Here is a 16,804-nt window from a genome sequence, read left to right on the forward strand (position 1 = left end):
AGCAAACTAGAAATAATATAAATCTGTTCAGAAAAAAAAAAAAAGACGTACCATTTCACATAGTACATGTATGCAAAGCAAGTTTACAGCATGTATAACATACCTTTTGATAAGGTCTCTTAGGTGATAGGCTGGAATCGCGGCATTCACCACTGCTTTACTGGCAAATATGTGATCAATAATAGCAGAACTGTTTGCCTTAAAAAAGGGAGAAAAGTCTTCCTTTTGGTTATTCAGTCTGTATATTGAGTACTAGGCATATAGCACTATTTGAGAATAAAATGCAACAGAAAACACTATCTTCTGAGAGCCTACAATCTTTTTTTTCTTTTTTTGGAGACAGGGTCTTGCTCTGCCACCCAGGCTGGAGTGCAGTGACGCAATCTCAGCTCACTGCAACCTCTGCCTCCCAGATTTAAGTGATCCTCCTGCCTCAGCCTCCTGCGTAGCTGGAAATACACGTGTGTGCCACCACATCCAGCTAATTGTTTGTATTTTTTGTAGATATGGGGTTTCACCATGTTGCCCAGGCTGGTCTCAAACTCTTGGGCTCAAGTGATCTGCCCACCGTGACCTCCCAAAATGCTGGGACTATAAGTGTGAACCATCGTGCCCAGCAAGATCCTACAATCTTAACAGAAGAAATAATAAACATAATTATACACTTCTAGAGAAGAACATTTTTTCTTCATTTTCAGCACCTAGCACTCTGTGAACATCTACTAGACGAAAGAATAAAAAATAAATACCAAAGCAACCACATAGGAATGTAGTTTAATGCAAAAATGAACGTATAATAGGTGACTCAGAGTATCTCCGTGATGAGTCTTCAATTGGTTTTCAGACAGAAATAAACTATCAAAGAGAATATGATGCAGTATTAAAACATCTTATTTGTCATATTACTCATTCTCTAAATCTTTAAGGAATATATTTTCTCCTTGAATACTATGCTAACTCAGAATTTAGAACTGTGTATACGAGTTAAAAGAACTGATACTATCACCATCAGTACTATCATTATCAGTAAAATTTATTAAATACTTACCATGAGCTGCTTGCTAAAAGTATCATTTCTTTATTAATCTCAATAGTCTTATGAGATAAATGCCATTATTATCCTCATTTTAAAGAAAGCAAACCATGGCTTAGTGAACCTAAATAAATAACTTAGTAAGACCTTTGTGGAGGCAAGATACAAACCCTAGTAGTTTGACTTTAGAGCCCATGCTCATAATCAGTTGGCAATTCTGCCTCCATAGAAAGCGATAAAACAGAAAAATAATGTTTTATCTAGAGGCATATATTGGAGATCCCATTACTGCACATCACCCCTCTAAATTTCACACAAATTTGAATGTGATCTAGTTCTGATAAGCTCTAAGCCAAGCAGATATAGTACAAAAGGCTCAAAGACAGTCAAAGCTCATTCAAATAACTGATCTATGTCTGGATTAGCACTAAGAAAGAATACTTAGACTCTTGATTGTTTGGGGTACCAATAATAAAGAATGATACTGATTTTATTCCCAAGAAAGCAATTTTTACCCATACAAGCACCAGGTATATACATTGGGCTATTAAAATATCCCTTCCAGGAAATGCTACAACAGAAATCAGTGTCTAGGTGTTTAAAAGAAACAAAACTATGTTATAATAGCTATATAGTATGTATTAGATGCTCAAAAAAACACTTGTTGCTTAGTATCAAAAACTTGTTGCTTAATATCTAAGTTCCAAACCTCTAATATTTGAATGAACTTTTTGTACGTTTATAAATTAGGAATTAACTACAGTATGTTTTCAAAGGTATTGTGGGGCTTTAATGTTGTGATAATATCAGTATCCTTTAGGCTACTATTTAAGTGATCTTCCTGCCTCGGTCTCCTGAGTAGCTGGGACTACAGGTGTGTGCCACCACACCCAGTTAATTTTTGGAGGTTTAATAAATACAATGCTTTGGAATGATTATTGGTCTTGATATTAAACAAGTATTAAAATATCTTTTATACGTTTTTTTTTTTTTAAACTACAGACCAGGGTCTCACTACTTTGCCTGGGCTGGTCTCAAATAAGCCTCCCACCTCAGCCTCCAAAAGTGCTGGGATTACAGGTGTGAGCCACCATGCCCAGTAAAAATAATTTTTTTAACTGCAAAGGAGTTAAGATAATCTATAAACATTATCGTTTAACTTATAAGCTATGGTTGTGTTAGTAACACTTTAGAACTTAATATTACTGTTAGTAAACAAAAGAAACCACTTTTGCTTCTTCAAGAAAATGCATTCATTCAAACATTTTATCGAGTACTTACTATATGCCAAGCCACAGGCTAGGAACAATAAGAATGCAATACTCACTAGCACATTGATAGCTATAGGAGTTGGTAGTGGCATACAAGTATCATAAATAGAAAAAGAGGAGTACCGACAACAGACAGCAATCAAGAGTTCTCTAAAAGAATCATCATAAATTGGCCAGGCGCGGTAGCTCATGCCTGTAATCCCAGCACTTGGGGAGGCTCAGGCGGGCGCATCATGAGGTCAGGAGACCAGCCTGGCCAACATGGTGAAACCCCGTGTCTACTAAAAATACAAAAATCAGCTGGCCGAGGTGGCTGGCATCTGTAATCCCAGCTACTCAGGAAGCTGAGGCAGGAGAATTGCTTGAAACCGGAAGGCGGAGGTTGCAGTGAGCTGAGATTGCGCCACTGCACTCCAGCCTGGGCGAAAGAGTGAAACTCCATCTCAAAAGAAAAAAAAAAGAATCATCATAAATTATATGCTCTTAAATTGAAAGTAAGGACCCCAAAGCAAAGCACTGGCGAAGTCTACCTTCCATTCCTGAGATCTGACTGTATGTTTCAGTTTCATTCCTGAGAACATTTCCAGTAAAATGATTCCTAGGCTCCACAGATCAACAGCTGAGGTACACTCTGTATCACTCTGCAGGCCAGCCTGGGCCAAGCAATTTTGCAGTTCTGCTTCTGGAGCCCGATACCCGTCTGTCTGAATATACTTTACATCCTAAAAAAAATGAGTAAATATTACAACCAATAAAAAAGCTGCTCCCTTTCCATCTCTACGGTGAATTTACTTCCCTAACAGTGCAGTAAACCCACTGGCAAGCTAAATGTTAAAAATTTTTAGTCCTTGGTTAACATAATTCCTTGGTTCATTAACTGGGCAATTCTCAGAGGCAAGCTGTACATTTCCATAAAGAAGTCTTCTTTGGATTGTCTCTTACCTATTAGGCACTGCTGATAATAAGGACACTTTGCAAAGAAACAATAAACCATGGAGAAAGGAGGATTTGGCAGAACTGTCCCATGCATTCTGCCACGAGCTACAGCCCCAACACTGAAGGGACCAGGAATAGTAACTCAGCAATTAGCCAAACACGCATAAAATTTAGAAAACCATTCTATGTAGGTTAAGTATCTATAATATTCCAGAGCTCTCGTGCTTCACTGGCTCCTCCTACCTGACCCAAACATTATGTCTTATTTTTACACGGTGGCACTGAAATTCTTTTGATTTGCTGCATCCCCTGGCATTTCAGTACTTTTGATTAAAATGACCTGTAAGTCCCTACTAAACTACCCTTGTCATTTAAAAATATTTGGCTTCGACCACTACATTTTAAACTGCTAGAGAAAAGAAAAGGTTATTTCTTACCTGATTGCCTTCTTTGAAGCTAAGCCCAAAGTCAATGAGTTTAAAACATTCATTCTCTGCACTCCACAATATGTTACGTGGCTTGAGGTCTGCATGGACATAGCCCTCATGATGAAGAAAAGCAAGGGCCTCCAAAACATCTCGGGCACAATGCTGTATCATCCACATGGAACAACCCTGGTGACTGGAATATAAGAGCAATTCCGAAACACTGACATCCAGGAGTTCAAGCAACAGACAGCGTGATGGCACATTTGGAGAAAAGTGGATTGTAAACACTCCATACAAAGTCACTAGAAAAAGAAATTATCATACTTTAAAAATCAGACTCAGAGTAAGTCACTATTAAAGTAGGTAACTGCAGTACAAACTTGCCATAGTCTAGATAAGGATAACTTTGCTGAGCAAGCTTCCACTGTAATTTATTTTTCCCATGAATAAGATCTTTTGGCAATTGGGTTATTTTAATAAAAATAAGATGAGACAGCCTACAATAGCTGATTACCATTCACAGATACTACATACAGTACAATTATTCAATTTGTGTTTACCGAGTACTCAGTGGTGATGCACATGAACTTGGAGTGCCAACCAAAAATGATTAAAAGTAAAAATCCAAAATATAAATAAATAAAACTTACTGTTGCATCATGAGGTCCTTTTAAAAAAATTTTAAAAAGTAAAAATCCAAATATTAAGCAACTCTTTTAAAAGGAATGTCACAATGTGCAAAAACCAAACTAAAGATTGCTTCTTCATCCAAAATAGCCGTCTAGGTCTGTCACAGTGGCTCATGCCTATGATCCCAGCATTCTGGGAGACCGAGGCAGGAGGACTGCTTGAGCCCAGGAGTTTGGAGACCAGCCTGGGTAACAAAGGGGAACCTCCTCTCTACAAAAAATTAGTCAGGCGTGGTGCTATGTGCCTGTAGTCCCAGCTACTTGGGAGGCTAAGGCAGGAGAATGGCTTTAGGAGGAATTGGAGGCTGAAGTGAACTGTGATCTCGCCATTGTACTCCAGCCTGGGTGACAGAGTGAACTTGTCTCAAAAAAAATTAAAACAGAAAAACAAACAGCTATCTATAATCTAAATACTAACGAAGAGATTGAGACTTTCCGGACGAAATTTCAACTAATCTTGCAGAGATTCAGCAAGTTCTTAGGCTTGCAAAAATTTTCCCTTTTCAGTACCAAACTTATAGTAACAGACCATTTAGTAAACTAAAAAAATGTAGCACTAGTGTTAATTCTTCTCCAAAATGGTATTATAAAAAAACTCACTTTTCTTTAATAACCAAAGCCATAACTAATGATAAGCTTTCTGTCGTGTAATAGAAATGAAACCTTTCCACAGATCAATCATCAGTGATCATTACATAGCTTACATTCTGAGTATCTGATTCATGAAACAGTCTCACGAGAGCAAAGGCACAGTGTTCCTAAATTTCACACTTCTATAAGGGCTCCCATGGAATAGTGAATCATTTCTTCCAAATCCGTACTAAATATATAACAGGTGAGCTATATGAGTTACCAGCATTGATGTCACAAGGCCCAGACATAGTTCCCATTTTCTACTGGTATGCAAAGATCCAAAAATTTCCACACAAGACACGACAATCTAGCAAAGACGTGCCTCCTCTCACTAGAAAAGATATTTCTGTATGCTAATGAATGCGGCACTCTCCGATGGGACTCGAAGCAGGACAGAATTTACTGAGCATCTGTGTGACACCTGGCAAAGCAGACCACCAATTCCACTATACCGCAGACAGTATTACAGTGAAAGGGGAAAGGGGCCTGGATCGGGTGATAAAGAAGGCTAGACCCGCTTCTCCCGCAGAAGGGGAGGAAGACAGAACGCCAGATAGCGAGAGGAGGAGTGTGCTCGGACTGTGACCCGGGCAAGAAAAGAAAGGAGCCAGGGGCAATTACCGATGTTCCTGTGACCCTGCAACTGTTCCAGCGCCGCCCTCTCTTTGCGGAAACCATACTCGGCGGCCGAGGCCGCAGCCCCGGTGGTTCCTGGCGGCAAGAACTGCTTGAGGGCGCCGGGGGGCGAGCCAGGGTTGCCGCAGCAGCGAACCCGATACACCGAGGCGGAGGAGCCGCTACCCAGACGGCTCTGTACCTGCCACAGCCGTCCGAAGGCCTCCAGAAAACGCGGCGGCTCCGCGCCCCAGGCGCAGCCGGATCCCGCCATCGGTGTGGGCTAAGGGCACGGACTCGGGAGCTGACGCGACGCCTGAGGCAGGCCGGCCGGGCCCGCGGTCACATCCCCGCCAGCCGGACCAGCGGCTCCGCAGGGAGAGACCTGCAGCCGCCTCACCGACTCCCGAGACTTCAAACAGCCATGACACCGGAAGCCGTGGTGCACCCGAGTCCCAGAAGCCGGAAATGGAGGAAGAGCCCATCGTACAGGCCGAAGGAGGGGGGCACAGAGGGGGCGGGGCCTAGAAGTGATTAGATGAGTTAGGTTTGGAAAGAAGAACCGAGAATAACAAGTAACCTTAATCATTGGGTATCTACCATTCCAAGCCCAGTGTTAACCGCTTTCACATAGACCTGAAGCTAAAACTGGTCCTTTTTCTTGTTGAGGCACCTCACCTCACCACTAGGAACCCAGAAAAATAAAACCCTACCTACATTTCTCATAGAAAGGATCCCAAGGAAAACACACCAGGAACAAAAAGAGAGAATTTACCATCACCTGCAGGTCCATGATCACCAGTAACCACGATTCTGGATGCCTAGACCTTTGTGCTTCTTTTAGATGTAAACCAAAAATAAAATTCTAAGCTCCCCCGCCAACCATCGGAATGGACTTTCTCCTAGGTCAGGGCACTCAAATTCTGAAAGACTGGTTCAGGCCATGAAGGGAAGTAGGGCCTTGTCCGAGTAGCCTCATTATACCTCTCTGGTTAATGTCAACACAGATCTTCAGTCTGGTAAGAAACATTTACAATCTATTTTCTCGGAAGCCTGCTACCTGGAGGCTTCATCTGCATGATAAAACTTTGGTCTCCACAAGTTCTTAAGACAACCCAGACATTCCTTTCTATTAATAACTCTTTCAACCAATTGCCAAGTAGAAAAATTTTAAATCTGCCTATAACCTGGAAGCACCCATTTCTCCCCCCACCAATCCCCGCTTCGAGTTGTCCCACCTTTCTGGGCCAAATCAGTGTATTTCTTAAATGTATTTGATTGAAATCTCATGTCTCCCAAAGTGTATAAAACCAAGCTGCACCCCAACCACCTTGGGTACATGATCTCAGGATCTCCTGAGGGCTGTGTCACAGGCCATGGTCACTCATATTTGGCTCAGAATAAATCTCTTCAAACATTTTTCAGAGTTTAACTCTTTTTATCAATATAGTCCACCTTGCCTATGGCTCCCTCATCAAAGAACATTCACCCTGGGCAAACATGGATCTGTTTCAAATTTTTATTTTTCATTTATTTATTCAATTATTTTATTCATTCAGCAAACGTTTATTGAGTAACAAATGTAGCAAATAGGCATCTCAATCCACAAACTAGGATGTGTAAGAAATGTAGCCGCCTTTACTTTTCAGTCATTCAACCTTTTCTCTTTCAAACTCTATTCTGATTGTGTGGCAAAAACTTAGTATCAGGCAATAGGCCCTATCTTCTTTTCCTCAGGTTTTGTGTAAGTTCCCAGCCAGGTTCGATATGGTTCATATAGTGCTAAGTGGAAAGTTTGAGGAGAGGTTGAGGACTAAACTCTGACCTGTCTTCTCTCTTGCTCAAGTTTTTTTTTTAGACGGAGTTTCACTCTTGTTGCCCAGGCTGGAGTACAATGGCTTGATCTCGGCACCTCAGCTCACCGCAACCTCCCCCTCCCGGATTCCAGCGATTCTCCTGCCTCAGCCTCCGAAGTAGCTGGGATTACAGGAATGCGCCACCACGCCGGCTACTTTTGCATTTTTAGTAGAGACGAACTTTCTCTTTGTTGGTGAAGCTGGTCTTGAACTCCTGCCCTCATTATCCACCTGCCTCACCCTCCCAAAGTGCTGGGATTACAGGAGTGAGCCACCACACCTGGCCCCAAATTCTTATCTAAGGGATGTGAGGAGTCACAGCCTACAAACCATAAAATCTCATCAGATTATCAGAAGTGTTCAAACCAGAGCAAGTCCACCTTGAATAGGAGCATGGTAAAATGAGGCTGAGATCTACTGGGCTGCATTCCCAGGAGGTTAGGCATTCTAAGTCTCAGGAGGTCAGCACAAGATACAGGTAACAAAGACTTTGCTGATAAAACAGATTGCAGGAAAGAAGCCGGCCAAAACCCACCAAAACCAAGATAGTGGTGAAAGTGACCTCTAGTCGTCCTTACTACTCATTAGATGCTAATTATAATGCATTAACATGCTAAAGGAAACTCTTACCAGCACCATTACAGTTTACAAATGCTATGGCATCGTCCGGAAGTTACCCTTCGTGGTCTAAAAAGAGGAGGAACCCTCAGTTCCAGGAATTGCCCGCTCCTTTCCTGGAAACTCATGAATAATCCACCCCTTCTTTAGCATATAATCCAGAAATAACTATAACTGTGAATAATTATAAGTTGAGCAGCCTAAGCTGTTGCTCTGCCTATGGAGTAGCCACTGTTTTATCCCATTACTTCCTAATAAACTTGCTTTATGGACTCATTCTTAATTCTTTATTGCGTGAAGTCCAAGAACCCTCTCTTGGGGTCTGAATTGAGACCACTTTCCAGTAACAAGATGGGTTCGTTTGTTTGTTTGTTTGTTTGTTTATTTGAGACAAAGTCTCACTGTATTGCCCAGGCTGGAGTGCGGTGGCACGATCTCAGCTCACTGCAACCTCTGCCTGCTGGGTTCAAGCAATTCTCCCACCTCAGCCTCCGGAGTAGCTGGGATTACAGGCATGGGCCACCATGCCTGGTTAAATTTTGTATTTTTAGTAGAGACGGGGTTTTCCCATGTTGGTCAGGCTGGTCTCAAACTCCTAACCTCAGGTAATCCTCCCACCTTGGCCTCCCAAAGTGTTAGGATTACAGGCATGAGCCACGGCACCTGGCCACAGGATGGGTTTTATTTAACCCCGTATAAATAAAACTTACTTCCCAACCTAACTCTGGCATAAAATCACATGACAGATAAAGAAGGAAATACAAATATTTTAACCCCAGATATATTTCTTTTTTTTTTTTTAGAGGCAGAGTTTCACTCTTGTTGCCTAGGCTGGAGAGCAATGGCGTGATCTTGACTCACCGCAACCTCCGCCTCCTGGGTTCAAGCGATTATCCTGCCTCAGCCTCCCAAGTAGCTGGGATTACAGGCATCCACCACCACGCCCAGCTAATTTTGTATTTGTAACATGTTGGCCAGGATGGTCTCGATCTCGTGACCTCGTGATCTGCCTGCCTCAGCCTCCCAAAGTGCTGGGATTATAGGCGTGAGCCACCGTGCCCAGCCTCTTTTTTTTTTTTTTTTTTGGAGGCGGAGTTTTGCTTTTTTTTTTTTTGAGATGGAATTTTACCCAGTCTGGAGTGCAATGGTGTGATCTTGGCTCACTGCAACCTCTCCCTCCCGGATTCAAGCGATTCTCCTGCCTCAGCCTCCCAAGTAGCTGGGATTACAGGTGCTTGCCACCACACTCAGCTAATTTTTTATTTTTAGTAGAGATGAGGTTTCACCACATTGGCCAGGCTGATCTCGAACTCCTGAGCTCAGGTAATCCACCCACCTTGGTCTCCCAAAGTGCTGGGATAACAGGCATGAGCCACTGTGCCAGGCCCCCAAATACATTTCTTTGTTATATTTTGAAATGGCCCTGCGAAGCCTATCTTTAGTGGGGGAAAATTTGCATCTGTAAATAATCTATGTTAACATAACTAGGGCTTTTTCCCCTGCCAGGCCCTCCCAACCCTGAAGGTATTAAATGAGAGTCTAGCACCTTTTAAAGGTCCAAATAAGAAAGATTTTTCATCTATTGTCTCTAAGGATGATCATCTATGGAGACTTCATCTACATAATGAGATTCTTGGTCTCTACAACCCCTTATCTTTTTTATTTCTTATTAATTTTAATTTTTATTTTAAGTTCCAGGATACATGTGCAGGATGTGCAGGCTTATTACATAGGCAGGTAAATATGTGCCATGGTAGTTTGCGGCACCTACCAATCCATCAGCTAGGTATTAAGCCCAGCATGCATTAGCTATTTTTCTCAATGCTCTCCCTCCCCCATCCCACCCTCCAACAAGCCCCAATGTGTGTTGTTCCTCTCCCTGTATCTATGTATTCTGATCATACAACTCCTTATCTTAACCAAGATACTCCTTTCTACTGATTACAGGACAATAATTTAACTCTTTCAAACAACTGCAATCAGAAACTCTTTGAATCCACCTATGACCTGAAAGCCACCACCCCTGCTTTGTTCCACGTTTCTAGACCAATCCATTGTGTACCTCACGTGTATTGATTGATGTCTAATGTTTCCCTCAAACATACAAAACCAAGATGTAATCCAAACATATTAGGCACATGTTCTCAGGACTTCTTGAGACTGTGCCTTGGACCATGGCCACTCATATTTGGCTCAGAATAAATCTCCTCAAATGTTTTACAGAGTTTGGCTTTTTTCATTGACACATCTGATTTTCAGTATCATTTTTCATCATCTTGTCTGATTGTCACTGAGATGTGTGCACTCTCCTGCTTTTTTTCTTTTTCTTTTTTTAGAGACAGAGCCTCACTTGTTGCCCAGACTGGAATGCAGTAGCATAATTATAGCTCACTGCATCCTCCAATTCCTGGGTTCAAGTGACCTTCCTGCCTCAACCTTGCATGTAGCTGGTACTACAGCCACACACCATCTTGCACAAGTATTTTTTTTTTAATTTTAAAAATCTATTCTTTTATTTATTAGAAACAAGGTCTCCACTTTCTTGTCCAGGCTGGTTTTGAACTCCTGGCTTCAAGGGCTCCTTCCTCCTTAGCCTCCCAAAGTGATGGGATTATAGGCATGAGCCACCATGCCCAGCCCCTCTCCTACTATATCTAAAAAGCATTTTCTCTAAGTCTGAAGTCCACACAAATCTCTTGAGGGCTTTGGGCTTTTGGAATACAAAACTAAAGCAAAGACTCACAGGTTTTTTGTGATGTTACAGCCACATGGCTCCTCTAAGGCAATAAGTACAGCCATCTGTGTTTGTATAAAGGGAGAGCAAAGTGGGAAATTGAGAAGTAGGGAGGGAAGTGGAGAACACAATGACATTAGATCCTAAATAGAGGGAAGAGATGAAATAGAAATGAACTCTGATTTTAAGGACTTTGGAATTGGCAGAATGACTTAGACAAGTGTAACATGATCAAACTATAAAGGTAAAAATGCTCTAAAGGAATGCCGAGTAAAGTACTAGGGATCCTCAGATGGTCTTGTTGAAATAAAGTGTATTGTAAGCAGAGAGTTTAAGCGCTAAACTTTTAGAAGTTGAATAGGTCCTCCTTGTGAAAAATATCCATTGTTATACTCCATATCTTAGTTATAAACCCTTTTCCTGAACACTACAAATAAAAGTTATCCATCTGAAAATATTTCCCAGTAAAGTTTTCTTTCATTCTGCTTTTCAAGTCTCTTCTGTTATACTTCAGTGTCTTCTCATTGCTTCACTTGTAAACCTACAAGGTGAAGATACTAAATTACAGAATTGAACCGTATTCAAAAGTTATAGCAAGAATATTCTGATGGAGTTGGTACCATTCCTTCTGAAACTATTCCAATCAATAGAAAAAGAGGGAATCCTCCCTAACTCATTTTATGAGGCCAACATCATCCTGATACCAAAGCCTGGCAGAGACACAACAAAAAAAGAGAATTTTAGACCAATATCCCTGATGAACATCGATGCAAAAATCCTCAATAAAATACTGGCAAACCGGATTCAGCAACACATCAAAAAGCTTATCCACCATGATCAAGTGGGCTTCATCCCTGGGATGCAAGGCTGGTTCAACATTCGCAAATCAATAAACATAATCCAGCATATAAACAGAACCAAAGACAAGAACCACATGATTATCTCAATTGATGCAGAAAAGGCTTTTGACAAAATTCAACAGCCCTTCATGCTAAAAACGCTCAATAAATTCGGTATTGATGGAACGTACCTCAAAATAATAAGAGCTATTTATGACAAACCCACAGCCAATATCATACTGAATGGGCAAAAACTGGAAAAATTCCCTTTGAAAACTGGCACAAGACAGGGATGCCCTCTCTCACCACTCCTATTCAACATAGTGTTGGAAGTTCTGGCTAGGGCAATCAGGCAAGAGAAAGAAATCAAGGGTATTCAGATAGGAAAAGAAGAAGTCAAATTGTCCCTGTTTGCAGATGACATGATTGTATATTTAGAAAACCCCATTGTCTCAGCCCAAAATCTCCTTAAGCTGATAAGCAACTTCAGCAAAGTCTCAGGATACAAAATTAATGTGCAAAAATCACAAGCATTCTTATACACCAGTAACAGACAAACAGAGAGCCAAATCAGGAATGAACTTCCATTCACAATTGCTTCAAAGAGAATAAAATACCTAGGAATCCAACTTACAAGGGATGTAAAGGACCTCTTCAAGGAGAACTACAAACCACTGCTCAGTGAAATCAAAGAGGACACAAACAAATGGAAGAACATACCATGCTCATGGATAGGAAGAATCAATATTGTGAAAATGGCCATACTGCCCAAGGTAATTTATAGATTCAATGCCATCCCCATCAAGCTACCAATGAGTTTCTTCACAGAATTGGAAAAAACTGCTTTAAAGTTCATATGGAACCAAAAAAGAGCCCGCATCTCCAAGACAATCCTAAGTCAAAAGAACAAAGCTGGAGGCATCACGCTACCTGACTTCAAACTATACTACAAGGCTACAGTAACCAAAACAGCATGGTATTGGTACCAAAACAGAGATATAGACCAATGGAACAGAACAGAGTCCTCAGAAATAATACCACACATCTACAGCCATTTGATCTTTGACAAACCTGAGAGAAACAAGAAATGGGGAAAGGATTCCCTATTTAATAAATGGTGCTGGGAAAATTGGCTAGCCATAAGTAGAAAGCTGAAACTGGATCCTTTCCTTACTCCTTATACGAAAATTAATTCAAGATGGATTAGAGACTTAAATGTTAGACCTAATACCATAAAAATCCTAGAGGAAAACCTAGGTAGTACCATTCAGGACATAGGCATGGGCAAAGATTTCATGTCTAAAACACCAAAAGCAACGGCAGCAAAAGCCAAAATTGACAAATGGGATCTCATTAAACTAAAGAGCTTCTGCACAGCAAAAGACACTACCATCAGAGTGAACAGGCAACCTACAGAATGGGAGAAAATTTTTGCAATCTACTCATCTGACAAAGGGCTAATATCCAGAACCTACAAAGAACTCAAACAAATTTACAAGAAAAAAACAAACAACCCCATCAAAAAGTGGGCAAAGGACATGAACAGACATTTCTCAAAAGAAGACATTCATACAGCCAACAGACACATGAAAAATGCTCATCATCACTGGCCATCAGAGAAATGCAAATCAAAACCACAATGAGATACCATCTCACACCAGTTAGAATGGCAATCATTAAAAAGTCAGGAAACAACAGGTGCTGGAGAGGATGTGGAGAAATAGGAACACTTTTACACTGTTGGTGGGATTGTAAACTAGTTCAACCATTATGGAAAACAGTATGGCGATTCCTCAAGGATCTAGAACTAGATGTACCATACGACCCAGCCATCCCATTACTGGGTATATACCCAAAGGATTATAAATTATGCTGCTATAAAGACACATGCACACGTATGTTTATTGCAGCACTATTCACAATAGCAAAGACTTGGAATCAACCCAAATGTCCATCAGTGACAGATTGGATTAAGAAAATGTGGCACATATACACCATGGAATACTATGCAGCCATAAAAAAGGATGAGTTTGAGTCCTTTGTAGGGACTTGGATGCAGCTGGAATCCATCATTCTTAGCAAACTATCACAAGAACAGAAAACCAAACACCGCATGTTCTCACTCATAGGTGGGAACTGAACAATGAGATCACTCGGACTCAGGAAGGGGAACATCACACACCGGAGCCTATCATGGGGAGGGGGGAGGGGGGAGGGATTGCATTGGGAGTTATACCTGATGTAAATGACGAGTTGATGGGTGCAGCACAGCAACATGGCACAAGTATACATATGTAACAAACCTGCACGTTATGCACATGTACCCTACAACTTAAAGTATAATAATAATAAATAAATTAAAAAAAAAAAAAAGAATATTCTGAAACAGATATGCCTTGGAATATCATTAACAGAAGGGGTGGCGTGTATTTTAATTGTTGAGCTCTTAAAGATAGATACAAATCCTTCAAGCATGAAAGTGTTTACACCCTGTGGTAGCCAGTCTCCAAAATAGCCCCCAATGATCCTTGTGTCCTAGTATTCACTCCTTCCTGTAACCGCCTTTCATGTTGAGCAGGGTGACCTGTATAACCAAGGGGAAGTTTTGGAAATGATGGTGTGAGACTTCCTAGGTCATAAAAGATATTTCAGCTTCCACCTTGCTATATCTTTGATCGCTTACCTTGGGGAAGCTACCTGTCTTGTCATGAAGACTCTCATGCAGCCCAATGGAGATGTCTACATGGTGAGGAACTGAGGTCTCCTGTCAACAGCCATGTTAGTGAGCTACCTTGGAAGTGGATCTTTCAATCCTAGTCAAGCTTTCAGTATGATTGCAGCTCTGCTGAATTCTTGATTGCCAACTCATGAGAGACCCCCTAGGTAGAACCATCCCGGCTAAGCCACTTCTGAATCCAGTCCTACAGAGATTATGTGTGATAATAAATATTTATTGTTGTTTTAAGTTTTAGAGTGCTTGTTATGTAGCAATAAGTAGCTGTACACTAGAAAGGAATAAATAATGTCCCCCAAATTTCACACTTTTTCAAACCCATTGTATACATTTGTGTCCTAATCAGCAGTCAAAAGTTGACTTACCATATCCATATCAATATAAAGCATTATTATTTAAACTTTTTTCTTTTTAATTTTAAAAGCCAAAATGACATTTTGATATAGTTTTTAATTTTTGTTGTTATTAGTAGGGTGTACTTTTTTCATACTTTTAATGACTTTTGATTACTTTTCAAGCGTTTTTTAAAAAATTATTTTAATTTTCTCTTCTTTAAATTTTCTTGATCTCCTGGTAGATTTTCTTTTCCTCTTTAGTTCCCCTCACTCCTGTCCCAGCTAGCTCTTGCCTGAAAAGTAGGTGCTTAATGATACAGGTAGGTCTAAATAATAAAAAGATTTATTCCATAAGCTACTAATTAAAATCAGTCTGGCCTTGATCTCTTTAGCCCAGAGAGATTGACGATTCTAAGGAGAGGATTGTGGGGCCCCAAATCCAGAAAACTGGAAAATATTGGTAGCTTAAAACCATTCATTTATTTATTCACCTATGCATTATTTCAATATATATTTATAAAGAACCACTAGAGTTTCCCAGGCAAGGAACTCATAGTCTAGTAGGGGAGACAGACAAGATTAAGGAAAAAACAAATACACACAAAAAAACCCAAAAAAGCACAGGTGAAGGACTTTGCTTAGAGAAAAAGAGAAAGCTCATCATTTGAGATTGGAGAGAGTTCTGAGAGGATGATGTGGGAATGTGTGATCTGATGAACTGAAAAATGCTGGATGACTTCAAACTTTCCCATTAAGGTGGCATGATAGCATCATTGGAAGAGCAGAGGGAGAGCATATGGGGATTGAAAGAGAGAATAACTCCAGTGGGAAATGCGTTGGAGAGAAGAGTTTAAATTGAACAGCACGTATCTACATGCAAGCTTGATTTGAGGTTGACTCTTACTCAGTGTTAACCACCAGTTCTGTACTTGATACACTGTTGGAGAAGAGACTGCAGGGAGTGGGGAATGTCTCAATGACACTCTTGTCAGCTGGCTACAGGAACTTTTTTTCCTGGAATTTTGAGTGGGGAGTGTCAAATTAGCATTTTATCAGTATCTCAAACTTGGTATATATATAACTATACTCCCAATCTTCCTCCCCAACTTTCTTCCTCCATAGCCTTCCCCAGGTCAGTTCATGGAAACTCTATTGTTCCAGATGCTCAAGTCAAAAACCCTGGAGTCATTTTTTTTTTTTTTTTTTTTGACAGAGTCTCACTCTGTTGCCCAGGCTGGAGTGCTGGAGTGCAGTGGTGCAATCTCAGCTCACTGCAACCCCCGCCTCCCCAGTTCAAGCAGTTCTCCTGTCTCAGCCTCCCCAGTAGCTGGGATTACAGGAGCTCACCACTGCACCGAGATAATTTTTGTATTTTTAGTAGAGACAGGGTTTCACCATATCGGTCAGGCTGGTCTCGAACTCTTGACCTCAGGTGATGCGTCTGCCCCGGCCTCCCAAAGTGCTGGGATTACAGGCATGAGCCACCATGCCCAGCCCCTGGAGTCATTCTTGATTCTTCTCTTTCCTCCATTTTCAATATACACTCAGTCTCCAACAACTTTTTTTTTTACCACCTTCCCAGCTACTAGTCTGTTCCAAGCCTCTATCACCTCCTGCCTCAATAATTGAAATAACCTCCTAGCCAGTCTCTTTGCTTCCACTCCTGCCCTCCTACAGTCTATTCTCAACACTGTAGCCAGAATGATCCAGTGAGAGCAGAAGTCAGGCTAAGTCATGGCTTCATGGCTTTGCTCCAAACCCTCCATCTCTCCCAGAGTTAAAGTCAAAATCCATAAAATGGATGATGAAACTGTCCATGATTTAGACCCCTCTACCACTCCAACCTCATGTCTTCCCATTATCCCCCATGTTCACTCTGGTTCCAACACACCAGCTACCTGTTCTTCAAACACATCAGGTAGCTGCCTTCCTCAAGAAGGAAACTTGCTGTTTCCTCTGCCTGGCATAGTCTTTCCTCAGATATCTACATGACTCACTTTTCATTTCTTTCTTTCTTTTTTTTTTTTGAGATAGAGTCTCGCTCTGTCGCCCAGGCTGGAGTGCCATGATGTGATCTTGGCTC

The 16,804-nt window shown here is 41.2% G+C and overlaps 1 protein-coding gene and 1 long non-coding RNA gene across 8 annotated transcripts in view; one reads left to right on the top strand and one right to left on the bottom strand.

Annotated features, from left to right (window-relative positions):
- UHMK1 (U2AF homology motif kinase 1) overlaps positions 1–6,712 on the bottom strand; it is a 31,780-nt gene extending 25,068 nt beyond the window's left edge. For 2 of the 7 annotated variants that reach the window (XR_013415508.1, XM_077997214.1), the window contains exons 1-4: positions 5,612–6,060; positions 3,678–3,970; positions 2,835–3,026; positions 104–198 (exon numbers count right to left, since the gene is read on the bottom strand). Coding sequence is in view for 6 of the 7 variants with exons in the window: in XM_077997214.1 (XP_077853340.1) it covers positions 104–198; positions 2,835–3,026; positions 3,678–3,970; positions 5,612–5,879 (848 nt within the window). In the remaining variant the exon portion in view is untranslated. 7 annotated transcript variants of the gene reach the window in all.
- LOC144329876 (uncharacterized) lies at positions 5,632–11,262 on the top strand. The gene is made up of 3 exons (XR_013395605.1): positions 5,632–6,624; positions 7,452–8,566; positions 8,984–11,262. It is a non-coding gene; the product is annotated as an uncharacterized LOC144329876 (long non-coding RNA).
- Positions 11,263–16,804: the final 5,542 nt, after the last annotated feature.

This window comes from Macaca mulatta, chromosome 1, assembly GCF_049350105.2.
Source record: "Macaca mulatta isolate MMU2019108-1 chromosome 1, T2T-MMU8v2.0, whole genome shotgun sequence".
NCBI classification, from domain to species: Eukaryota; Metazoa; Chordata; class Mammalia; order Primates; family Cercopithecidae; genus Macaca; species Macaca mulatta.